We start from the raw sequence: 27,987 nt of genomic DNA on the forward strand, positions 1-27,987 counted from the left end.
ATTCGTTCGTCACTGCCCTATATGCGCTGGCGGAGCATTGTAGCTACGGGATGCTACACATTGAACTGATCAGAGACAGACTTGTCGTCGGATTGCAAGACAAGGGGCTGTCTGAACGCATGCAGTTGGACGCGAATTTAACCTTGGATAAAGCCATAAGAATGGCACGACAGAGCGAGGAGGTGAAAAGGCAGCAGTCTACTCTCCGAGAGGACACCATCAGACCAGAGGCAAGTGATGCAAAGTCTGTTGATAGAGTGTTCAAGAGCAACTTCAAGTCTGCTACAAACAAACCTCAATATGCTGATAGCCCAAAGTACAAGCCACACAGTACTCAGTACAGCAAGGACAATGGCGCACAGTCACCGTGTCAAAACTGTGGCAGCTCTCCATCCCATCCCAAAAGTGACTGTCCTGCTAATGAAGTGAAATGTCATTCATGTGGGAGGAGGGGACATTACAAGCTTGTGTGCAAATGGGTTGTACTTGTATGGGTTGTACTTGTATAGCGCTTTTCTACCTTTTTTAAGGAACTCAAAGCGCTTTGACACTATTTCCACATTCACCCATTCACACACACATTCACACACTGATGGCGGGAGCTGCCATGCAAGGCGCTAACCAGGACCCATCAGGAGCAAGGGTGAAGTGTCTTGCTCAAGGACACAACGGACGTGACTAGGATGGTAGAAGGTTGGGATTGAACCAGTAACCCTCAGATTGCTGGCACGGCCACTCTCCCAACTTCACCACGCCGTCCCCGTGCAAGTCGAAATCAGTGCATGAAGTTGAAGAGGATGAGGAGGAAATCTTCCTCGGCAGTGTCACGGAGGATGGGGATCCTTGGATGGTCAAAATTGGCATCCATGAGAGCAGTGTGACATTCAAAATCGACACAGGTGCCGATGTGACAGTCTTGCCTCATTCAGTGTTCCTAAACACATACGGAGAGGATCCGCCTAGTCCCAGAAAGGCAACAAAGCTGCTCCTGAGACCAGGAAGAAATCCCCTCGACGTGGTGGGCGTCACTAGGTTGTTACTGAGGAGAGGGGAGAAGACAGAGAGAGAAGATGTGTACATCGCTCGTCATGTGCATACTGCCCTGCTGGGAAGATCTGTGAGCTGTAGACTGGGGCTTGTAGCACGCCTAGATAGCGTCACTACGGAGACATTAAAGGAGAACTACCCGAAATTATGCACCAGGCTCGGAGACAAGCCTGAGACCAAGGGCGGAACCATTCTTACTAAAGACACCAAGGAGGATTCCATTGCCTTTAATGGACAAAGTCAAGAAAGAACTGTCCCACATGGAACCACTCGGGGTGATAAGTAGAATTGAGAAGCCAACAGACTGGTGCGCTGGCATAGTGGTTGTACCCAAAAGAACAGGTGCTGTACGCATATGTGTTGATCTCACCAAACTCAACGAGTCAGTGTGTAGGGAAAAGTTCATCCTGCCATCAGTGGAGAAAACACTGGGAATGCTGGCTGGAGCCAAAATTTTTAGTAAGCTGGACGCAAACATGGGGTTTTGGCAAATTCCCCTAACTGCAGATTTAGCGAAACTGACAACTTTCATTACACCCTTCGGGCGCTATTACTTCAGGCGGCTACCGTTTGGCATAGCATCCGCCCCCGAACACTTTCAGAACCGGCTGGTGATGGAGGTCACAGAAGGGCTTGAAGGCGTTGTTTGCCACATGGGCGACGTGCTGGTGTTGAGCCGAACACAAGAGGAGCACGATGCTCGCCGGCATGCCACACTGGAAAAGATCCAAAAGGCAGGCATCACTCTGAATGTCGATAAGTGCGACCTGTCAAAGTCAGAGGTGACCTTTCTAGGCCACGTGCTCTCCACTAGTGGCATCAGCCCAGACCCAAGCAAAACAGAAGCTGTGAGGAAGATGCAGGAGCCAACAACTGTGACTGAGTTGAGAAGTTTTCTTGGAATGATAAAACAACATGGGAAGTTTGTGCCGCAGCTGGCCAAGAGAGACAAGCCTCTACGAGATCTCCTGTCGAAAAAGAACTGCTGGGTGTGGGGCGTCGACCAGGCAAGGGCCTTCCAGGATCTAAAGGATGCACTGACGTCTACACCAGTGCTAGCCATGTATGATCCCAACAGAGAGTGCAAAGTCTCAGCAAATGCGTCGTCGTACGGGTTGGGAGGCGTACTGCTACAAAAGTGGGACGAAGAGTGGAGGCCAGTGGCCTACATGTCGCGGTCTCTCATACCAACAGAGCAGAGATACAGCAAGTAGAGAAGGAAGCTTTGGGGCTGACCTGGGCCTGTGAGAGGTTCCGCAACTTCCTCATCCGGAAACATTTCCAGATGGAGACGGACCACAAGCCTCTCCTGAGTCTTCTGGGGTCTCAAGCACCGGATGCACTACCCCCACGGATCTAACGCTTCAGGATGCGTCTGATGCGCTATTCTTACTCTATCTCTCATGTGCCAGAGAAGTGCCTGTGGACAGCTGACACGCTGTCACGAGCTCCTGTTAAGAGAGAGGAGACAGCAGCGGACAAAGAGCTGTTTGAAGAAACTAACATCTATGTGGACATGGTACTGGAGAACCTACCTGCAAGCGCTGACTACCTGGAGGAGATGAGAGAGCAGCTGCAGAGAGACAGTGTGTGTGCACAGGTGATGCAGCTGTGTGCTGAAGACTGGCCAGCACACGGTTCCAAAGAACCAGCACTCAGGCTGTACAGGGCAGAGCAGGCGTTCCTTACAGTCCAAGATGGTGTCTTGCTGAAGGGACACAGGCTTGTCATCACTTCTACAATGAGAAATTATGTTATTAGACAGCGGGCACGACAGTCAGTATGGTGGCCTGGACTGAGCCAGCAGCTGAACGAGTTGGTTCTCAACTGCCGAACATGCTGTAAGGAGAGACAGAACCACAGGGACCCGCTGATGCCGTCACCACACCCAGGCCGCCCATGGGAGAAGTTAGGAGCTGATTTGTTCATGCTCGGTACCAAGACCTACCTGCTGGTAGTGGACTACATGTGAAGATACATGGAGATTTCTTTGCTGACCTCCACAAGGTCAAACAATGTAATCCACCACCTAAAATCGATATATGCACGTCACGGAATCCTGGATCTTCTCGTTTCGGATGGAGGGCCCCAGTTCTCCGGAGCAGGTTTTGCTGAGTTCGCAGAGTCTTACAGGTTCCGTCACGTTACCTGTAGTCCAAGATATCCTCAATGTAACGGCGAAGCCGAACGTGCAGTACAGACGGTGAAAGGTCTCCTGAAGAAAGCAGATGACACCTATCTTGCTTTGCTCGCTTACAGGGCTACCCCTTTCGACAATGGGTATAATCCAGCGCAGCTTCTCATGTGGAGGAGGCTCTGCACAACCGTGCCTATCCTATCTGCTTTGCTAAATCCTGCTCTTCCTGATAGTGAAGCTATTATGCTGACAGAAGGGGAGAAGAGGACAAAAGATGCACAAGGCTACAACCTGCGGCATCGTGCAATGAACCTTGACAGACTGAATCTGAGACAGGACGTGTGGATCAAGGACCAAAAGAAAGCCGAGGTATCATCGGACGTCACACCACTCCACGATCGTATCTGGTGGAAGGACCCCATGGGACCATCAGACGGAACCGTCGTCATCCCATCCCTATGGGATCCTCGCCGGAGCAGAGTTGCCGTGGTGCAGCGGAGCCGTTCCTAGGGGGCGTTCCAGAACAACCTTCAGCAGAACCATCGCAGCAGAGTGTTCCAGAACCTCCATTTACTCCTACTCCTAGGACCAGGTCTGAGAGGGCTGTGGTGAGACCAATTAGGTTGGACTTATAATTTTGTTTCCTAGAGACATTACAGAGACTCTATTGAGAAAAAAAAAAGAATGTTATGTGTGAAAAGACAGAAAAGTGTAATTGAAATGTTTTGGATATGCTTTATTGTACTGTAAATGTTCAAGTCAGTAGTAGGGCTTAGGTTGAGGACAGTACAGGATTAGTATAGGATGGATGTTTGAGTATTGATGTTGAAGTGGATTGTTCTAAGGATAAAATATTTGTGTGTGTTTGATTGTCTGGTACAGGCTCAGATAGGAGCGGACCTTCCAACCACGAGGCAGAATAATCCTCAAGGTCTGTTGAATCAATGGCAGTCTACCCATTGATTCTAGAAAGGGGAGATGTGATGTGACTGTATTATGGGAGAACTACAGAGTCAACAGGCTATGACGTCAGGAGTGTGCAACGAAGCGGGAGACACAGTGGGAGTGAGTCAGAGAGCGAGACACGTGTGATTGAGCTAATAAAAGTATCCACCTTATAAAGTACAGCTGAACTCACGTATGTCATTCAGTAACGCGACAACTAGAAGACTACTAGTTCCCGGTGGAAGTGACTAGAAGACTACTAGGACCCCTTAGAAGTGACTAGAAGACTACTAGTTCCCAGTAGAAGTGACTAGAAGACTACTAGTTCCCGGTAGAAGTGACTAGAATACAACTACTTCCCAGTAGAAGTGACTAGAAGACTACTAGTTCCCAGTAGAAGTGACTAGAAGACTACTAGTTCCTGGTAGAAGTGACTAGAAGACTACTAGTTCCCAGTAGAAGTGACTAGAAGACTACTAGTTCCCGGTAAAAGTAACCAGAAGACTACTAGTTCCCGGTAGAAGTGACTAGAAGACTACTAGTTCCTGGTAGAAGTGACTAGTGTGGTGTGATTGTACTATGGGAGAACTACAGAGTCAACAGGCTATGACATCACGAGTGTGCGACGAAGCGGGAGACAGTGGGAGTCAGTCAGAGAGCGAGACACGTGTGATTGAGCTAATAAGAGTAGCCACGTTATAAAGTACAGCTGGACTCACGTATGTCATTCAGTATCACGACAACACACATGCACGCACGCACACACACGCACACACATGCGCGCACACACATGCACGCGTGCGCACACACATGCACGCGCGCGCGCACACACAATTTATTGCCATTTATAGAATCCATATTTTTGCATATATATATATATATATATATATGTAGTGAGTCTTCTTCTGCGTTGTGTAATTTTTTAAAATAAAAGACACTTCACCATGCCGTCGGTTCAGTATTTATTGGGAAACCTGTGTTGGAAACACAAAACACACACACAGGTCTCAACTTTCTGGCGGAGTGATATCTGCTCCTTCTCGTTCAGAAGTCCGAAGGAAGAGGAAGTAACATTCATTCATTCATATAAAAATGATAATAAATTAAATTACATTAACAAAAACGTTTTCTTACAAAATAATAATGCACAAATCCACATACCTGTGTTGGAAACACAAAACACACACACAGGTCTCAACTTTCTGGCGGAGTGATATCTGCTCCTGTGTAATGCAAACACCACGCGTAAGTACTATCAAACAATTTACACAGTCGACGCTCTACGTCTAAATAACCGAAATTGTGCATAAAAATTACTCAAAACAACACATCACTTGTACCCACAACAATACTGAGTTAACTTTTCAAGTATCTAGGAACATTTAGGAAGACTATTTACAATATGAAGAAACACGGAGCAGTGGAGAACTATTACCTTCTCGTTCAGAAGTCCGAAGGAAGAGGAAGCAAAGCAATCGAAAAACAGCAAAGACACTTCCCGCACCGGACATCCGGTTCTTCAAAATAAAAGCGTTACTTCAAAATAAATATAATACCCTGTCTAGTTCATAATATAGCGCAACAACATCACACTATTACATTCACCCTCACTGTTTTGCGCTATAAAATGAACAAGACTCACAGCTTTAATAATACGACACAGCAAAAAAAAATTGTACATATAGTATCTTCAGGTACCACTTTGTAATTCCCTCATTACAAACTCATAAACCAGCCTATCCAGTTAATAAAACTATCCAACTCAGGATTAGGATGAGCACTAGATGATCAGTCTCTTACTCAACCATAGGAAAAAGTGCCATATACACATTTTAAGGCTTTTAGAAATACATAGTGCCAGCAATATGTACCCAATACTATAAACACTGGAATTTGTTTTCATGTTTTTATGAAAAATGAAAATTCTGTCAGCATTACAATAACTCCTCTCATTATAAAAACAAAAGAAGCGAAGAAGACAGAAGGGGAAAAAAAACCTCATCCTTAAAGATGGAAGTCTCTAACCCCTAACCTCAACTTTCTGTGTGGACATAACTTGGATAAGCCTATTTACCGGCCTAACTAATCTACCTAATCTTGTGCGGAGTCCACTTCTCAGAGAACTCACAGAACCCCCCTCCTGCACAGTAACTACTGTCTGAGACTCGCTCGCAGCAACAGAATCCACACACGAAGTCGCAACTGAGTATGCAAAATCTCTTACCCCAGACACAGCACAAGTATCAAATGAATGGTCAAGCGGCTGAAAATTACCTGAACTAGCCTCGATTATTTCGGGAGAACCACTGGCATCCCCACTATCGACCCGCTGTCCTTCACCGTGACCCTCAGGTAAATCTGACAAAACAGAAAGGTCAGCCTCCCCCTCTACTAGCGACTCAGAAAGACCAGATACCCAACGTGCGGTCCTGGCATCACTCTGCTCTTCCTGGCCCAATGAACCCCCAGACTGTTGACTCTGACTGTCACTGAGGACAGGAAACTCAACTTCCTCATCAGATTCCTCCCACGAAGGAAGCGGCAAGAACTTAACCGGCATAATCAAATTTCTGTGAACTGTCTTGATCCGGCCAGTGACCGGATGTCGAATGCTGTATGTGTGAAGTTCGTCGTTCTTGCTTACAACCACATATACTGCACTCTCCCAACGATCTGATAATTTCTTTTTCCCTCTCTCTCCTTTGTTCGCTAGCAAAACTCTGTCACCTTCTTCTACGGAGAATCCTTTTGTCTTTCGGTTATACACTTCAGCTTTCTTGGCCTGTCGTTTGCTGATATGTTTCTGAGCTAGTGTCATTGCTTCCCTCAGATCTTTTCCCAGAGACTGAACATACTTGTCCACGTCCACGGTCTCTCCATCTAAGAGAACGCTCTCAAACATCACATCGACAGGCAATCGAGGAGTGCGACCAAACATCAAGAAAAATGGCGGAAACCCCGTAGTTTCATGAACTGTGCAATTATATGCAAAAGTCAGTGAAGTCAGCATCTGAGGCCATTTTGCTTTTAAGCGTGGCGGTAGAGCTCGAATCATCGAACCCAGGGTGCGGTTAAATCGCTCAGCCTGGCCGTTCCCCATAGGGTGGTACGGCGTGGTATGCGACTTTTCAACCCCGGCCAACAATAAAAGCTCAGCTATTAGCGAACTTTCGAAATTAGCCCCTTGGTCCGAATGAAGACGTGCTGGAAATCCATACACAGAAAAAAAATTATTCCACAGCACCCGAGCAACAGTTTTAGCAGTCTGGTTAGAGCAGGGATAGGCACAAGCTACCCTAGTGAAATGATCGGTGACTACCAGCACATCAACAGACTTGTTATTAACATCCTCTGCTGACCAAAAATCAACACATACCAACTCCATCGGGGCAGTAGTCACAATAGACAATAGTAGAGCTCTGGCTTCCGGTTCTGGAGCTTTGCTCAACACACATCTCTTACACTGAGTGACATACAACTTGACATCAGCAGCCATTGTGTCCCAATAGAAGCGTTGTCTAGCGAGCCACAAAGTGCGCTGCTGACCCTGATGACCAGCATCATCATGCAAGCCCTTCAACACTCGACTCCTCAGAGCAACTGGAACGACATACTGGAAAATTTTCTTTTTGCTCACCAGATGCTTGGACACACGATAAATCACACCCAGCCGGGTTGTGAGTTTTCCCCACTGCCTCAATGTCCTGTTAGTCTCCTCAGACTCCTGAACTCTCTCTCTGCGAGAGGGACGGTGACCTCGGTCCACAAAGAACCATACTCTACTCAACACAGGGTCCTGAAACTGCAATTTGTGCAGTTCTTCATGAGTGAAAACGGGCAATGGGGTCTGACCCATCGCTGCCACTTGTTCTAATTGCTGCACCTGAGAGATGGCCCTCACCGAAACACCATCCTCCCAGTGACAATGCGCATCTAATACTGCGGACACTTCCTGTCTTGTAATCTTACCTGCAACACAAGCCTCGCCCCCACAGACTATAGAGGAACTGGAGTTAGCTTGAGGCTGCTCACTCCTTCCTGGGCGCTCACAGGACAGATGAAACATATCCTGCACTTGGGGCCCTAAAACGCCACTCGCCTCTCTTAACAAAACATCATAAGGAGTTCTCGTCAACCTATGCATTACCTTACACCTCACAAAAGGCTCTCTGCTCAGAGCATCGGCCATGGTATTCTTGGGTCCAGGAAGATACTGGATGTCGAAATCAAATGGAGCCAGTTTAGACACCCACCTGTGCTCGCATGCATCCAGTTTTGGTTTCGACAATATGTATTTGAGCGGATTGTTATCCGTCCACACAGTAAATTTCTGTCCCTGCAGCCAATGACTGAACTTATCATGAATGGCCCACTTCATTGCAAGGAACTCAAGTCTATGAGCTGGGTACTTAGACTGAGCATGATTCAATGACTTGCTAGCAAAGGCAACAGGCCTAGCTATGTCATAGCCATCCTGAACTTGTGAAAGTACAGCCCCTAATCCGCTGGTGGATGCATCGACAGACAGAATAAAAGGCTTAGAAAAATCCGGATGGGCTAGCAAAACCTGGTCAACAAGAGCCTGCTTCAGAGCTTCGAAAGCCTGCTTACACTCCTCATTCCAATCGGCAGGAGTAAGCCTGCGTACAGCTTTTCGACGCAGTTTACCACGAGCCCCACGTGGCTGTTTACCCCCTGAGAGAAGTTGAAAAAGCGGCTTAGCTATCATAGAGCAGTTCTCAATGAAATGTTGATAATATATTACCATGCCAAGGAACGAGCGCAACTTATCAACTGACGGTGTGACACCATCACTGTCCATCATGTCGGACTCACTCACGCTCACAATGGCCCGCACTTTGTCTGAATCAGTGGATATCCCCTCCTGAGAAACCACATGCCCCAAAAACTTTACAGATCTCCGCAATAATTTACATTTAGTCGGAGAGAGCTTCAGGTTGTGCTGCTGCAAACGTTTGAAAACTACCTCCAGCCTTTCCAGACTCTGCTGCTCTGTCCTGCCAAAGACCAACACATCGTCAAGGTAGCAAAGCAAAGACATGAAGTTCTGATCACCAAAGATGGTGAGCATCATCCTCATAAAAGTGGCTGGACTATTACAGAGGCCCTGAGGCATGCGATTGTACTCATGCAACCCCAGAGGTGACGAAAAGGCAGTATATTTCTTATCACCCTCGTGGAGTGGCACATTGTAATAGCCCGATGTCAGATCAAGCGTGCTGAAAAAGGCATTACCCCCCAGCACCGCCAGCACATCCGCCTGATGAGGCAGAGGATGAGCGTCTTTGACTGTGCGGGCGTTTAACCAGCGAAAATCTGTGCACACTCTGAGGTTACCATCTTTCTTCCAACACAACACCAAAGGTGAAGCGTACTCGCTACTCGACTTTCTGATTATATCCCGTTCTTCCATCTCATCCAGAGTCTCTCTCAACTTCTGGTAGTGTGCCGGAGAGAGCCTCCGATAAGGCAACCTAAAGGGGCGGTCATCAGTCAGTCGAATACGGTGACAAAAGCCAGTAACCTCCCCACAATCCAAAGTGTGTCTGGAGAACACACTTTCGTACTTCACAATCAAATCAGTCAATTTCTCTTTCCAAGCTGGAGATATGTCACATTCATTCACTGACAAACTCCGAAGACCCAGACCCTCGAGCCTAGAATCCCCTCTTATCACACTGCCGCTCACCGAACTCTGGGCTGTCAAACTGCCTTGACAGTCGACACTGTTAACTCTCACCACATTTTGGTGAACAGTATGTTCGATACCATCATCAAAATCCTCCAATGCGATGCACGGGGAAACATCTGCCACTTTTGCATTTCTTCGCAAAGTCAATGTGGATGTAGTTGGGTTGATTATTTTCACGGGGACCCAACCATCTCCCCACAACGGAGTCACTACTCTACCGACTAGTATGTTACGGGGCACACAACGTGATGAACTTGGCTCCACGATAACAGTACTGCCAACTGAGAGTTTAGTCTCTTTGGGAAGGCGGCCCCACACAACATGTTCACTCATAGGCTCCAATGTTACTGCCTGTTTAAGTTTGACTGTCCCCACTCTGTCTGGAATCTTGTCCCCCCTCCACCTTTCCAGATTAGCCAGAAACCGAATAAACTCACTGGCCTCTTGCTGCTGCGGCGAATCAGATTTGCCCACTATACGCCAATAAGCCTCATCAGACTTAAATCTTTTGATGATCGGTTTCAGAAGATTAGTGCCCACAATCATTTCGTCTACCTGTCCGTCAATAATCAGCACTGGAACAAGATAGTCAGAGTCAAACAGTCTGAGTTTCATCTCACAAATCCCCACTGGCTCTGTCTGCTTCCCACCACACCCAACGAGAACAATGTCTGTAGAGGATATTAAATCGCCACCCACTACTCCCGCCTCCCTCAACTGAGGTACAAGATCTGCGCGCAGAGAAGTGGCCATGGACCCACTATCTAACATCCCCTGAACCTTGACTTTGTCCCCTGCTACCACAGTGGTGAAAAACAAACTGTCGCTTTCGCCTGTCCTCATTGTGTTCTGAAAAATCACTGTTTTGTCTGATGGCGCTAGTTCACAGGCAGCAGAAAACACTGATTGAATATCATCATCAATAGAGGGAAAACAAATTAGCCCCACGTTGCCCTCCGCCAAAGAGGAGCTGCCTAGTTTTCCGAACTCTGAGGAACCCGATTGTGTGGTGACTGAGTCGGAACTGCTTGACTACAATTAGCGCCGATATGGCCTGGTAAGTAACACCTAAAGCATAACTTGTTCATCCGGCAATGCACACTGGTGCTATGGTCAGAACTGCCACACACTCTACAGTCGCGAGTGTATCTGGGTGTTCTGTTCTGTGTGCTGTATTATGAGGCGAATCGTGTGCTAGTTGAGCATTACTAGACAATGTACGCTCCAGTAACTGCAAAACTCTGTCCATTGTGGATTTTTCCTCAGCCGAGGGTAGCTGGTGCGGCACAACTTTGGGAGCAGATGACAAAATCCCCCCAATCTGAATATCACTGACTATCCCCTCCTGAATCGCTCCCACTGTCACCTCTTTCTGTACTGACAGTTGACTCCCACAAAATGTCTGCACCTTCCTGTGGTTATCAAGGTGTTCTTGTACCTCCTGGGCAGACCATTCACGAGGTGGCTTTGTTTTAAATATCAGTGCCAGTTCTTTATCAGGGCATTTACGGACAAACATGATCACTGCATGACGACTCAACTCCGTAACAGGCTCACCTTTACTGACTAAGCATTGCTCCGTAATTTCAGCTGATTTGTTGAGTCTAACCCAGTAGTTAAGAGGGCTTTCCCCAGCAACAGGCTGTACTGCATAGAAGTCAGCTAGGGGTAGGTCGGAGTGCACCACGTCACCAAAATGGCGCCTTAACACACTATAGACTACATTAACATCTATCGTGTCAGGATTGCTGCGCAGCCATACTTTGGTGACATCCCTGGCCTTGCCCAGGAGTTTGTTTACAACCTCCCCAATACTGTCTGTCCCACTGTACCCTTGTTTGGAAGTGTAGCTCCTCATTAACTCCTCCCACTCCAATATGGAGTATTTATCTGTACTATCCCCTCTAAAGTACGGTGGAATATTGACTTCAGAACGTAGTACCAAATTCAGCTTTGAAGCATCAATGACAGTGGTGCCACACTGGTCAGGGTGGTAGACATGCTGAGGTTGGTCAGGGCTTACAGTGGTTGTATGATCAGTGATGACATTTTGGCACAAACTGGCTTTGATAGATTCTCCAATCTCTGCCCCTATTGACCTAGCTAATTCAACTAGCTGACTGGAAGATAACTCCAAACCAGTACTGGGTAAGTTTCGAGGTGCGGGACCTACTGGTGATACCCCTGTAGTGAAAGGCAGGGTACGGGGCCTGACCACCTCATCTCTCCGCCTCTCATGTCTGCCCCCCTCCACAGTAGAATGGCCTGGTTGCAATACAGGTCGACCTGGCGTGGACATTGACAGGGGAGTGTACATCAAAACACCCCGGCCCTTCCCCACACTCTTAATTTCCGACCCATGTACGTTAAATACTTCCATACTGGCAACCCACCCTAATTCACAGCGAAATATGCTAGCTCAGCAACACGGGAAACACCACAATGAACCAGCATAACACCCCAACACTGATAACACAATTTGAGCAAAATAGTCTTTTTTTTTTTTTTTCTTGAAAGAAAAAAATTAAGTCTCTTGAATGAGCCAACCCACAGATGAGGATACCGTATTTCAGCAACAGCTCCGGATGGTTCAGCACACGGCGATATTCTGCTCCTCACAGCCGATCTGTAGCGCCCGTGTGTCGTCCTCAAAAGCAGGAACTGCAGCAGTTAGCCCCCATCTGCTCCGTCTCAGGTACTGCAGCAACGGCGGTGGTCAGCTCCAGCTGAACAGTCGACGAGTCACGGCACCAATTTTGTAGTGAGTCTTCTTCTGCGTTGTGTAATTTTTTTAAATAAAAGACACTTCACCATGCCGTCGGTTCAGTATTTATTGGGAAACCTGTGTTGGAAACACAAAACACACACACAGGTCTCAACTTTCTGGCGGAGTGATATCTGCTCCTTCTCGTTCAGAAGTCCGAAGGAAGAGGAAGTAACATTCATTCATTCATATAAAAATAATAATAAATTAAATTACATTAACAAAAACGTTTTCTTACAAAATAATAATGCACAAATCCACATACCTGTGTTGGAAACACAAAACACACACACAGGTCTCAACTTTCTGGCGGAGTGATATCTGCTCCTGTGTAATGCAAACACCACGCGTAAGTACTATCAAACAATTTACACAGTCGACGCTCTACGTCTAAATAACCGAAATTGTGCATAAAAATTACTCAAAACAACACATCACTTGTACCCACAACAATACTGAGTTAACTTTTCAAGTATCTAGGAACATTTAGCAAGACTATTTACAATATGAAGAAACACGGAGCAGTGGAGAACTATTACCTTCTCGTTCAGAAGTCCGAAGGAAGAGGAAGCAAAGCAATCGAAAAACAGCAAAGACACTTCCCGCACCGGACATCCGGTTCTTCAAAATAAAAGCGTTACTTCAAAATAAATATAATACCCTGTCTAGTTCATATTATAGCGCAACAACATCACACTATTACATTTATGTATATATATATATTTATAAATAATTATAATTAGACAAAATATACAGTTATATATCGCTCTATACGTAAATGTATATTTAGTTTAGTTATAATTGTTGTTATTATATTATAATTACACATAATATACAGGTCTATATGTGTTGTTACGTGTGTACAGGGGAAGAAGACTGCACGGACAGCAGGGATGTGGTTTAGCTCTATATTATATATACACAATATATATAAATAAGAAATGAAGTGTGTAAACTCATCCAAAATGTGTGTGGTGTGTGACTATGTGTAGAGATTAGCTGTAGTGTTTTACCGGTAGCGTTGAGCGAGGTGCGGAATTCCCAGAGTGGGGAAGGTAGGCTCGGAGGTCTGTGGGTCAAGGGCAGAGGCGAGGCGTCAAAGTTCATGTTCAGGCAAGAGATCGAGATCCAAGCGACAGCCAGGGAACCAGAGGGAATACAAGGAGACGAGACACACAGCTCGTGACGCGAAAACGGAGAAAGGCTGCTGGAAGACGACAAGGGAACACGAGACAAATGAACACGGAGGGGGAGAAAACACAGAATGTGCATAGGGCTTGATGAGTCGGCTTACTGTACAGGAACAGGTCGCTACGTTCTGGCACAGGATTGCAGGTTGCGCTGGATTAAGAAGGCAGGAGAGCTCATCAGCGACAGGTGTGGAGATGGCTCATTGGCGATTGAATGCAGCCGCTTGCTGCAGCCGTAGGGGCACGCGGCGTTGCGCTCTTGGAGGTGCGCCCAGATGAATGTGCACTAGGGTGCGCTCGGGCCGCGACATGTATATTTTCTGTAATTATGATTATTAACTGTATAAACATTGTGAGAATTGATCAAATATTTAGTGTGTGATGTATTTTAGTCATTATATTCCCCACATGATAGATTTTGATAAAAACATTTAACAAACAGCACATTTGTATTTTGAACCGAGATAACAAATAAGTGTCTAATAAGTACCTAACCTTTAACAAATGCCCGGTACTCTCTGCCGTTGCCACTGACCACTACACACACACGAAAAACATTAAGCTGAATTGTTTACTGAAAATGAAGGAAAACAAAGTCAGACAGCTTTTTTCACCACAGTGCCATCTGCTGGATCTACGCAGCACTGCAGGCTTCATATTAACTTCATGCTAACAAAATGCTAACTTCATTTTGTCTGCCAGGTGTTTGGTAAAATAGCGATGGTGTACGGCACGCATATCAACTAACAAAATGCTAACTTCATTTTGTCTGCAAGGTGTTTGGTAAAATAGCCATGGTGGACGGCACGCATATCAACTAACAACATGCTAACTTCATTTTGTCTGCCAGGTGTTTGGTAAAATAGCGATGGTGTACGGCACGCATATCAACTAACAAAATGCTAACTTCATTTTGTCTGCAAGGTGTTTGGTAAAATAGCCATGGTGGACGGCACGCATATCAACCGCAACAACAACTTCCAAACCTTCCCTCAGGCGGTCCTCATGCTCTTCAGGTGCGTTCTTGTGCTTTGTTGACGACCACATGCTAATGGCGCTAACGCTTGAATGCTACAGATGTGCCACGGGCGAAGCCTGGCAGGAGATCATGCTGGCCTGTCTGCCAGGGAAGCTCTGCGACTCAGAGTCGGACTACAACCCCGGCGAGGAAAGAACCTGCGGTAGCGGCTTCGCCATTATCTACTTCATCACCTTCTACATGCTGTGTGCCTTCCTGGTGAGCTTCAACGCCACTCTGCCACTAAGCAAACATAAAGACACGCCATCTCGCCACTTACAGATCATCAACCTGTTTGTCGCCGTCATCATGGACAACTTTGACTATCTCACACGGGATTGGTCCATACTTGGACCGCATCACCTGGATGAGTTCAAGAGGATCTGGTCTGAATATGACCCAGAAGCAAAGTGAGTACTGGTACTGGTTCTTGTTTATTACTCTTTCTTGACTGGTACTGGATCTGGTTTATTACTCCTTCTTGACTGATGTTTGTGACAGAATCAAACATCTGCTTCTGGTTTATTACTCCTTCTTGACTGATGTTTGTGACTCAATCAAATATCTGGTTCTTCTTGCTGTGTGTGACAGGGGCAGAATCAAACATCTGGACCTGGTGACTCTGCTGAGGAGGATCCAACCTCCTCTGGGCTTTGGAAAACTGTGTCCCCACAGGGTGGCCTGCAAGGTACTACTACTACTAACTACTACTACTACTACCACTCCATCACATTCAACTCATCAAACAACATGCTCCATCCATCTTTCATTGATGCTCCATCCATCTTTCATTAATGCTGCATCCATCTTTCATTGATGCTCCATCCATCTTTGATTGATGCTCCAGCCATCTTTGATTGATGCTCTATCCATCTTTGATTGATGCTCCATCTATCTTTGATTGATGCTCCATCCATCTTTCATTGATGCTCCATCCATCTTTCATTGATGTTCCATCCATCTTTCATTGATGCTCCATCCATCTTTCATTGATGCTCCATCCATCTTTCATTGATGCTCCATCCATCTTTCATTGATGCTCCATCCATCTTTCATTGATGCTTGATTTGATGATTGATGCTTGATTGATGATTGATTGATGGTCCATCGATGCTACAGTGATGCTTGATTGATGTTTGATTGATGCTTGATTGATGGTCCATCAATGCAACAGCGACGCTTGATTGATGTTTGAGTGATGCTCCATCCATCTTTGATTTATGCTTGATTAATGATTGATTGATGATTGCTTGATGGTTCAGCGATGCTACAGCGATGCTTGATTGATGATTGATTGATGGTCCATCAATGCTACAGCGATGCTTGATTGATGATTGATTGATGGTCCATCGATGCTACGTGATGCTTGATTGATGAATGATTGATGTTTGTTTGATGCTCCATCCATCTTTGATTAATGATTGATTGATGATTGATTGATGGACCATCGATGCTACAGCGATGCTTGATTGATGATTGATTGATGCTTGATTGATGGTCCATCAATGCAACAGCAACGCTTGATTGATGTTTGAGTGATGCTCCATCCATCTTTGATTTATGCTTGATTAATGATTGATTGATGATTGCTTGATGGTTCAGCGATGCTACAGCGATGCTTGATTGATGATTGATTGATGGTCCATCAATGCTACAGCGATGCTTGATTGATGATTGATTGATGGTCCATCGATGCTACGTGATGCTTGATTGATGAATGATTGATGTTTGTTTCATGCTCCATCCATCTTTGATTAATGATTGATTGATGATTGATTGATGGACCATCGATGCTACAGCGATGCTTGATTGATGATTGATTGATGGTCCATCAATGCTACAGCGATGCTTGATTGGTGATTCATTGATGATTGATTGATGGTTCATCGATGCTACAGCAATACTTGATGGATGATTGATTGATAATTGATTGATAATTGATTGATGGTCCATCGATGCTACAGCGATGCTTGGTCGATGATTAATTGATGATTGATTGATGGTCCATTGATGCTACAGCAATGCTTGATTGATCATTGATTGATGGTCCATCGATGCTACAGCGATGCTTAATTGATGATTGATTGATAATTGATTGATGGTCCATCGATGCTACAGCGATGCTTAGTTGATGATTGATTGATGAGTGATTGATGAGTGATTGATGGTCCATCGATGCTACAGCGATGCTTGATTGATGATTGATTGATGGTCCATCGATGCTACAGCGATGCTTGATTGATGATTGATTAATTATTGATTGATGGTCCATCGATGCTACGTGATGCTTGATTGATGAATGATTGATGTTTGTTTGATGCTCCATCCATCTTTGATTAATGATTGATTGATGATTGATTGATGGTCCATCGGTGCTACAGCGATGTTTGATTGGTGATCCATTGATGATTGATTGATGGTTCATCGATGCTACAGCAATTCTTGATTGATGATTGATTGATAATTGATTGATAATTGATTGATGTCATCGATGCTACAGCGATGCTTGGTCGATGATTAATTGATGATTGATTGATGGTCCATTGATGCTACAGTGATGCTTGATTGATGATTGATTGATGGTCCATCGATGCCACAGCGATGCTTAATTGATGATTGATTGATGAGTGATTGATGGTCCATCGATGCTACAGCGATGCTTGATTTATGATAGATTGATGATTGATTGATGGTCCATCAATGCTAAGGCAATGCTTGATTTATGATTGATTAATGATTGATTGCTGGTCCATTGATGCTACAGCGATGCTTGGTTGATGATTGATTGATGATTGATTGATGGTCCATCAATGCTACGGCGATGCTTGATTGATGATTGATTGATGATTGATTGATGGTCTATTGATGCTTGATTGATGACTGATTGATGATTGATTGGTGGTCCATTGATGCTACGGCGATGCTTGATTGATGATTGATTGATGATTGATTGATGGTTTGCTGTTTTTTGGTATGTACGCACAAACAACAGTCAGAGATCTCCCCCCTTCAACCCTAAGGCGAAGGGAGGCCAACCTCTTGTCCACTGGGGTGAACTCCAACGTACAGGCACTCAGCCGGGGACTCGTGAATATCCCCACACCCGTCTGGGCCCTCACACCCTGAGCAACTCCAGGGTGTGAGGGCATGAAGTGTGGTCATGAAGTGTGGGTCATGACTACAAGAATAAGATCGCGGAGACAAGCGGCCGAAATGAGTTTCCTCAGAAGGGTGGCTGGCATCTCCCTTAGAGATAGGGTGAGAAGTTCAGTCACACGAGAGAGACTCGGAGTAGAACCGCTGCTTTTCTGCTTGGAAAGAAGCCAGCTTAGGTGGTTCGGGCATCTCGTGCGGATGCCTCACGAGCGTCTCCCTAGGGAGGTTCTCGTTGCACGTCCCACAGGGAGGAGACCCCGGAGCAGGCCAAGGACCAGATGGGTGGATTACATCTCCTCTCTGGCCTGGGAACTCTTCTGGATCCCCCAGAAGGAAGTTGCTAATGTTGCTCTGGAGAGGGAAGACTGGGGGTCTCTGCTGGAGCTGTTGTCCCCGCGACCCGATTCGGCAAAGCGGTTGAAGATAGATAGATGGATGGATGGATGGATGGATGGATGGATGATGTTTGATTGATGCTCGATTGATGTTTGATTGATGCTCAATTAATGATTGATTGATGTTTGATTGGCACTTGATTGATGTTTGATTGATATTTGATTGATGCTTGGTTGATGGTTGATTGATGTTTGATTGATGTTTGATTGATGGTCTGTTAATGCTTGATTGATTGATGTTCGATTAATGCTTGGCTGATGTTTGATTGATGGTCTATTAATGCTTGATTGATGTTTGATTGATGCTAGATTGATGTTTGATTGATGCTCGATTGATGTTTGATTTATGTTTGATTGACATTTGATTGATGTTTGATTGATATTTGATTGATACTCGATTAATGCTTGGTTGATGTTTGATTGATGGTCTGTTAATGCTTGATTGATGCTAGTTTGATGTTTGACTGATGCTCGATTGATGTTTGATTGATGTTTGATTAATGCTTGGTTGATGTTTGATTGATGGTCTGTTAATGCTTGATTGATGCTAGATTGATGTTTGAATGATGGTCTGTTAATGCTAGATTGATGTTTGATTGATGCTCGATTGATGCTCGATTGATGTTTGATTGATGTTTGATTGATGTTTTGAATGATGTTTGATTAATGGTCTATTAATGCTTGATTGATGTTGATTAATGCTTGATTGATTGATGTTGATTGATGCTCGATTTATGTTTGATTGATGCTTGATTGATGTTTTATTGGCGCTTGATTGATGTTTGATTGATCTTTGTTTGATGTTTGATTGATATTTGATTGATATTTGATTGATGCTCGATCAATGCTTGGTTGATGTTTGATTGATGGTCTATTAATGCTTGATTGATGCTAGATTGATGTTTGATTGATGTTTGATTGATGCTCGATTGATGTTTGATTGATGTTTGATTGATGTTTGATTGATATTTGATTGATGCTCGATTAATGCTTGGTTGATGTTTGATTGATGGTCTATTAATGCTTGATTGATGCTAGATTGATGTTTGATTGATGCTCGATTGATGTTTGATTGATGTTTGATTGATGGTTTATTAATGTTTGATTGACATTTGGTTGATGTGTGATTGATGCTTTATTGACGTTTGATTTATGTTTGATTGATGTTTGATTGACGTTTGATTGATGTTTGATGGATGTTTGATGGATGCTTGATTCACGTTTTATTGACATTTGATGGATGTTTGATGGATGTTTGGTGGATGTTTGGTGGATGTTTGATAGATGTTTGATAGATGTTTGGTGGATGTTTGATGGATGTTTGGTGGATGTTTGGTGGATGTTTGATGGATGTTTGTTGGATGTTTAGTGGATGTTTGGTGGATGTTTGGTGGATGTTTGGTGGGTGTTTGATGGGTATTTGATGGATGTTTGGTGGATGTTTGATGGATATTTGGTGGATGTTTGGTGGATGTTTGATGCATGTTTGGTGGATGTTTGGTGGATGTTTGGTGGATGTTTGGTGGATGTTTGGTGGATGTTTGATGGATGTTTGAGGGATGTTTGGTGGATGTTCGGTGGATGTTCGATGGATGTTTGGTGGATGTTTGGTGGATGTTTGATGGATGTTTGGTGGATGTTTGGTGGATGTTTGGTGGATGTTTGGTGGATGCTGGCTGGATGTTTGATGTATTCCTGACGTATGCTGGATGGATGTGTTGGGCAGCGCCTGGTGGCCATGAACATGCCTCTGAAGAGCGACGGCACGGTCATGTTCAACGCCACCTTGTTGGCGCTGGTACGCACGGCCCTCAGGATCAAGACGGAAGGTGAGTGGGCCACTTCAGGTGGGACTTCTTCATCTGACTCTTTCATCTCGTCGCCAAGGTAACCTGGAACAAGCCAATGAGGAGCTGAGAGCAGTCATCAAGAAGATCTGGAAGAGGACCAGCATGAAGCTGCTGGACCAAGTGGTGCCACCCGCAGGTGGTGAGTGGTAACTGCACACATGACCAAAGACAACATCCTTTCTTTCTTCTTGTCGTCAGCCATTTTGAACCACATTAGCTTAACGCTTCATGTGACTACTAGCTTAATGCTTAATGTGACTATTAGCTTAATGCGACTATTAGCTTAATGCTTAATGTGACTATTAGCTTAATGCGACTATTAGCTTAATGTGACTATTAGCTTAATGCTTAATGTGACCATTAGCTTAATGTGACTACTAGCTTAATGCTTAATGTGACTGTCGAGGTTTCCCTCTCGTGGTGGGTTCTTCTGATGCCGACAGATCTTCTTGACCCCGGTCGGCAGTTTGACTCACGTCTTTTATTGCCACACATAAGTCTTGGTTGCTTTTCAGCAATATATATTTTAGGACTTTTCAGTCCGGCGTGTCTCTGCTTTCTGGCTCTGTGCGTGTGTCTCGCTCCGCTCTCCTGCATGTGTCTCGCTCTGCTCCAACTCCCAACCACGCGTCTCTGCCCAGTTACTGCTAATAAAGGCGTCAGGTGATTAGATGGGCAATCTACTCACCTGCCGTTGGCTTCGAGGCCGGTCCTTACACACCCCGCTCCGCGGCAGGCCCGCAGACCACGCCCCCCTCCACAGTGACTATTAGCTTATTGCGACTATTAGCTTAATGCTTAATGTGACCATTAGCTTAATGCGACTATTAGCTTAATGCTTAATGCGACTATTAGCTTAATGTGACTATTAGCTTAATGTGACTACTAGCTTAATGCGACTACTAGCTTATTGCTTAATGTGACCATTAGCTTAATGCTTAATTCAACTGTGTGTGTGTGTGTGTGTGTGTGTGTGTGTGTGTGTGTGTGTGTGTGTGTGTGTGTGTGTGTGTGTGTGTGTGTGTGTGTGTGTGTGTGTGTGTGTGTGTGTGTGTACTCAGATGACGAGGTGACAGTGGGGAAGTTCTATGCCACCTTCCTGATCCAGGATTACTTCAGGAAGTTCAAGAGGCGCAAAGAGAAAGGTCAGGTGGGCAAACGCTTCCTGGAAAGGGTCAACACAACTATGGCTCTGCAGGTAACACAACTGCACACACTACACACAAACACAAACACAACTTCAGCCACAGTGTGTGTGTGTGTGTGTGTGTGTGTGTGTGTGTGTGTGTGTGTGTGTGTGTGTGTGTGTGTGTGTGTGTGTGTGTATATATATAAAGTAATTATTTTATTTAGTAACGAGTCTATGTAGAACTATTTTTTTAATCTATTTACTATTTAAAAATTACATTTTATTTTATTAACCTCTAAAAACATGTTTCATTATTGTTTTCCTGCTTATTATAATAATAAATATTCTTATTTCACATTTATGCAACAAGACACAAATGAAATGTTTCATGCACAATGTAAAAATCCTGATGATAATGTCGTGGCCAACATTGACAGTCAATTGTTGCATCTTTGTAGTGGCCAACATTGACAGTCAATTGTTGTGTCTTTGTAGTGGCCAACATTGACAGTCAATTGTTAAATCTTTGTAGTGGTCAACATTGACGGTCAATTGTTGTATATTTGTAGTGGCCAACATTGACAGTCAATTGTTGTGTCTTTGTAGTGGCCAACATTGACAGTCAATTGTTGTGTCTTTGTAGTGGCCAACATTGACAGTCAATTGTTGTATCTTTGTAGTGGCCAACATTGTTAATCAATTGTTGTATATTTGTAGTGACCAACATTGACAGTCAATTATTGTATGTTTGTAGTGGCCAACATTGACAGTCAATTGTTGTATGTTTGTAGTGGCCAACATTGACAGTCAATTGTTGTATATTTGTAGTGGCCAACATTGACAGTCAATTGTTTTATCTTTGTAATGGCCAACATTGACAGTCAATTGTTTTATCTTTGTAATGGCCAACATTGACAGTCAATTGTTGTATCTTTGTATTGGCCAACATTGAAAGTCAATTTTTGTATCTGTGTAGTGGCCAACATTGTTAGACAATTGTTGTATATTTATAGTGACCAACATTGACAGTCAATTGTTGTATATTCGTAGTGGCCAACATTGACAGTAAATTGTTGTGTCTTTGTATTGGCCAACATTGACAGTGAATTGTTGTGTCTTTGTCGTGGCCAACATTGACGGTCAATTGTTGTATCTTTGTAGTGGCCAACATTGACAGTCAATTGTTGTATCTTTGTAGTGGCCAACATTGACAGTCAATTGTTATATATTTGTAGTGGCCAACATTGACAGTCCATTTTTGTATCTTCGTAGTGGCCAATATAACCATCAATTGTTGTATCTTTGTATTGGCCAACATTGATGGCGAATTGTTCTGTCTTTGTAGTAGCCAACATTGACAGTCAATTGTTGTGTCTTTGCAGTGCTTAACATTGACAGTCAAATGTTGTATTTTTGTTGTGGCCAACATTGACAGTCAATTGTTGTATATTTGTCGTGGCCAACATTGACAGTCGATTGTTGTATCTTTGCAGTGCTTAACATTGACAGTCATTTGTTGTATATTTCTAGTGGCCAACATTGACAGTCAATTGTTGTATCTTTGTTGTGGCCAACATTGACAGTCAATTGTTGTATCTTTGTAGAGGCCAACATTGATAGTCAATTGTTGTATATTTGTAGGAGCCAACATTGTTAGTCAATTGTTGTATATTTGTAATGACCAACATTGACAGTCAATTGTTGTATCTTTGGAGTGGCCAACATTGATCATCAATTGTTGTATATTTGCAGGAGCCAACATTGTTAGTCAATTGTTGTATATTGTAGTGACCAACATTGACAGTCAATTGTTGTATGTTTGTAGTGGCCAACATTGACAGTCAATTGTTGTATATTTGTAGTGGCCAACATTGACAGTCAATTGTTTTATCTTTGTAGTGGCCAACATTGACAGTCAATTGTTTTATCTTTGTAATGGCCAACATTGACAGTCAATTGTTATATGTTTGTAGTGGCCAACATTGACAGTCAATTGTTGTGTCTTTGTAGTGGCCAACATTGACAGTCAATTGTTGTATCTTTGTAGTGGTCAACATTGACGGTCAATTGTTGTATATTTGTAGTGGACAACATTGACAGTCAATTGTTGTGTCTTTGTAGTGGCCAACATTGACAGTCAATTGTTGTGTCTTTGTAGTGGCCAACATTGACAGTCAATTGTTGTATCTTTGTAGTGGCCAACATTGTTAGTCAATTGTTTTATATTTGTAGTGACCAACATTGACAGTCAATTGTTGTATGTTTGTAGTGGCCAACATTGACAGTCAATTGTTGTATGTTTGTAGTGGCCAACATTTACAGTCAATTGTTGTATATTTGTAGTGGCCAACATTGACAGTCAATTATTTTATCTTTGTAATGGCCAACATTGACAGTCAATTGTTTTATCTTTGTAATGGCCAACATTGACAGTCAATTGTTGTATCTTTGTAGTGGCCAACATTGACAATCAATTGTTATATTTATGTAGTGTCAACATTGACAGTCAATTGTTGTATATTTGTAGTGGCCAACATTGTTAGTCAATTGTTGACAGTCAATTGTTGCATCTTTGTATTGGCCAACATTGACGGTCAATTTTTGTATCTGTGTAGTGGCCAACATTGTTAGACAATTGTTGTATATTTATAATGACCAACATTGACAGTCAATTGTTGTATATTCGTAGTGGCCAACATTGACAGTAAATTGTTGTATCTTTGTAGTGGCCAACATTGACAGTCAATTGTTGTATCTTTGTAGTGGCCAACATTGACAGTCAATTGTTATATATTTGTAGTGGCCAACATTGACAGTCAATTTTTGTATTTTTGTAGTGGCCAATATGACCATCAATTGTTGTATCTTTGTATTGGCCAACATTGATGGCGAATTGTTCTGTCTTTGTAGTAGCCAACATTGACAGTCAATTGTTGTGTCTTTGCAGTGCTTAACATTGACAATCAAATGTTGTATCTTTGTTGTGGCCAACAATGACAGTCATTTGTTGTATATTTCTAGTGGCCAACATTGACAGTCAATTGTTATATCTTTATTGTGGCCAACATTGACAGTCAATTGTTGTATCTTTGTAGAGGCCAACATTGATGGTCAATTGTTGTATATTTGTAGGAGCCAACATTGTTAGTCAATTGTTGTATATTTGTAATGACCAACATTGACAGTCAATTGTTGTATCTTTGTAGTGGCCAACATTGATCATCAATTGTTGTATATTTGTAGGAGCCAACATTGTTAGTCAATTGTTGTATATTTGTAGTGACCAACATTGACAGTCAATTGTTGTATGTTTGTAGTGACCAACATTGACAGTCAATTGTTGTATATTTGTAGTGGCCAACATTGACAGTCAATTGTTTTATCTTTGTAGTGGCCAACATTGACAGTCAATTGTTTTATCTTTGTAATGGCCAACATTGACAGTCAATTGTTGTATATTTGTAGTGGCCAACATTGACAGTGAATTGTTGTGTCTTTGTATTGGCCAACTTTGACAGTTAATTGTTGTGTCTTTGTAGTGGCCAACATTGACAGTCAATTGTTGTGACTTTGTAGTGGCCAACATTGACAGTCAATTGTTGTATCTTTGTAGTGGCCGACATTGACAGTCAATTGTTGTGTCTTTGCAGTGCTTAACATTGACAGTCAATTGTTGTGTCTTTGTAGTGGCCAACATTGACAGTCAATTGTTTTATCTTTGTAATGGCCAACATTGACAGTCAATTGTCTTTTATTTGTAGTGGCCAACATTGACAGTCAATTGTTGTATATTTGTAGTGGCCAACATTGACAATCAATTGTTGTATATTTGTAGTGGCCAACATTGACAGTCAATTGTTGTATCTTTGTAGTGGCTAACATTGACAGTCAATTGTTGTATCTTTGTAGTGACCAACATTGATGGCAAATTGTTGTGTCTTTGTAGTAGCCAACATTGACAGTCAATTGTTGTGTCTTTGCAGTCCTTAACATTGATAGTCAATTGTTGTATCTTTGTAGTGGCCAACATTGACAGTCAATTGTTTTATCTTTGTAATGGCCAACATTGACAGTCAATTGTTGTATCTTTGTAGTGTCCAACATTGACAGTCATTTGTTGTATCTTTATAATGGCCAACATTGTTAGTCAATTGTTGTATATTTGTAGTGGCCAACATTGACAGTCAATTGTTGTATATTTGTAGTGGCCAACATTGTTAATCAATTGTTGTATATTTGTAGTGGCCAACATTGACAGTCAATTGTTGAATATTTGTAGTAGCTAACATTGACAGCCAATTATTTTATCTTTGTAGATGGCCAACATTGACAGTCAATTGTTGTATCTTTGTAGTGGCCAACATTGACAGTCAATTGTTGTATATTTGTTGTGGCCAACATTGACAGTCAATTGTTGAATATTTGTAGTAGCTAACATTGACAGCCATTTGTTTTATCTTTGTAATGGCCAACATTGACAGTCAATTGTTGTATTTTTGTAGTGGTCAACATTGACAGTCAATTGTTGTATCTTTGTAGTGGCCAACATTGACGGTCAATTGTTGTATCTTTGTTGTGGCCAACATTGTTAGTCAATTGTTATATATTTGTTGTGGCCAACATTGACAGTCAATTGTTGTATCTTTGTAGTGGCCAACATTGTTAATCAATTGTTGTATATTTGTAGTGGCCAACATTGACAGTCAATTGTTGAATATTTGTAGTAGCTAACATTGACAGCCAATTATTTTATCTTTGTAGATGGCCAACATTGACAGTCAATTGTTGTATCTTTGTAGTGGCCAACATTAACAGTCAATTGTTGTATCTTTGTCGTGGCCAACATTGTTAGTCAATTGTTATATATTTGTAGTGGCCAACATTGACAGTCAATTGTTGTATCTTTGTAGTGGCCAACATTGACAGTCAATTGTTGTGTCTTTGTAGTGGCCAACATTGACAGTCAATTGTCGTATTTGTGAAAACAGTAAGCAGCTATTTGAAGTGTTTTAATTCTCTCTGCTCTTTTTTAGTTTTATTTTACTTTCATGTTACGTTGATTTTTATTGTATTCCTTTGTTTGATTTTTTCATGAATGAAATAATATATTAACTGAATTTACTGTATGTACAGTATTTGTATGTACTTTATGTACAGTATTTGTATGTACTCTATGTACAGTATTTGTATGTACTGTATGTGCTGTATTTGTATGTACTGTATGTACAGTATGTGTATGTACTGTGTATACTGTATTTGTATGTACTCTATGTACAGTATTTGTATGAACTGTATGTGCTGTATTTGTATGTACTGTAGGTGCAGCATTTGTAATACAGTATTTGTATGTACTGTATGTACAGTATTTGCGTGTACTATATGTACAGTATTTGTATGTACTGTATGTACAGTATTTGCTTGTAATCTATGTACAGTATTTGCATGTACTGAATGTATAGTATTTGCACTTACTCTATGTACAGTATTTACGTGTACTGTATATACAGTATTTATATGTACTGTATATACAGGTAAAAGGTATATACAGGTAAAAGCCAGTAAATTAGAATATTTTGAAAAACTTGATTAATTTCAGTAATTGCATTCAAAAGGTGTAACTTGTACATTATATTTATTCATTGCACACAGACTGATGCATTCAAATGTTTATTTCATTTAATTTTGATGATTTGAAGTGGCAACAAATGAAAATCCAAAATTCCGTGTGTCACAAAATTAGAATATTACTTAAGGCTAATACAAAAAAGGGATTTTTAGAAATGTTGGCCAACTGAAAAGTATGAAAATGAAAAATATGAGCATGTACAATACTCAATACTTGGTTGGAGCTCCTTTTGCCTCAATTACTGCGTTAATGCGGCGTGGCATGGAGTCGATGAGTTTCTGGCACTGCTCAGGTGTTATGAGAGCCCAGGTTGCTCTGATAGTGGCCTTCAACTCTTCTGCGTTTTTGGGTCTGGCATTCTGCATCTTCCTCTTCACAATACCCCACAGATTTTCTATGGGGCTAAGGTCAGGGGAGTTGGCGGGCCAATTTAGAACAGAAATACCATGGTCCGTAAACCAGGCACGGGTAGATTTTGCGCTGTGTGCAGGCGCCAAATCCTGTTGGAACTTGAAATCTCCATCTCCATAGAGCAGGTCAGCAGCAGGAAGCATGAAGTGCTCTAAAACTTGCTGGTAGACGGCTGCGTTGACCCTGGATCTCAGGAAACAGAGTGGACCGACACCAGCAGATGACATGGCACCCCAAACCATCACCCAACCATGCAAATTTTGCATTTCCTTTGGAAATCGAGGTCCCAGAGTCTGGAGGAAGACAGGAGAGGCACAGGATCCACGTTGCCTGAAGTCTAGTGTAAAGTTTCCACCATCAGTGATGGTGGAAACGCACTGAGCAGTGCCAGAAACTCATCGACTCCATGCCACGCCGCATTAACGCAGTAATTGAGGCAAAAGGAGCTCCAACCAAGTATTGAGTATTGTACATGCTCATATTTTTCATTTTCATACTTTTCAGTTGGCCAACATTTCTAAAAATCCCTTTTTTGTATTAGCCTTAAGTAATATTCTAATTTTGTGACACACGGAATTTTGGATTTTCATTTGTTGCCACTTCAAA

At 42.9% G+C, this 27,987-nt stretch overlaps 1 protein-coding gene across 2 annotated transcripts in view; it reads left to right on the forward strand.

Moving 5' to 3' along the window:
• The window catches only part of LOC133622687 (voltage-dependent L-type calcium channel subunit alpha-1D-like), a 195,977-nt gene that overhangs the window by 146,264 nt on the left and 21,726 nt on the right, over positions 1 to 27,987 (forward strand). For both annotated transcript variants that reach the window (XM_072915911.1, XM_072915910.1), the window contains 7 exons: positions 14,721 to 14,812; positions 14,874 to 15,033; positions 15,097 to 15,224; positions 15,406 to 15,502; positions 20,092 to 20,194; positions 20,253 to 20,354; positions 21,277 to 21,413. In XM_072915911.1, the coding sequence (XP_072772012.1) occupies positions 14,721 to 14,812; positions 14,874 to 15,033; positions 15,097 to 15,224; positions 15,406 to 15,502; positions 20,092 to 20,194; positions 20,253 to 20,354; positions 21,277 to 21,413 (819 nt within the window). The remainder of the gene's footprint in view (positions 1 to 14,720; positions 14,813 to 14,873; positions 15,034 to 15,096; positions 15,225 to 15,405; positions 15,503 to 20,091; positions 20,195 to 20,252; positions 20,355 to 21,276; positions 21,414 to 27,987) is intronic.

Source organism: Nerophis lumbriciformis, linkage group LG23, assembly GCF_033978685.3.
Source record: "Nerophis lumbriciformis linkage group LG23, RoL_Nlum_v2.1, whole genome shotgun sequence".
Taxonomy (NCBI): Eukaryota; Metazoa; Chordata; class Actinopteri; order Syngnathiformes; family Syngnathidae; genus Nerophis; species Nerophis lumbriciformis.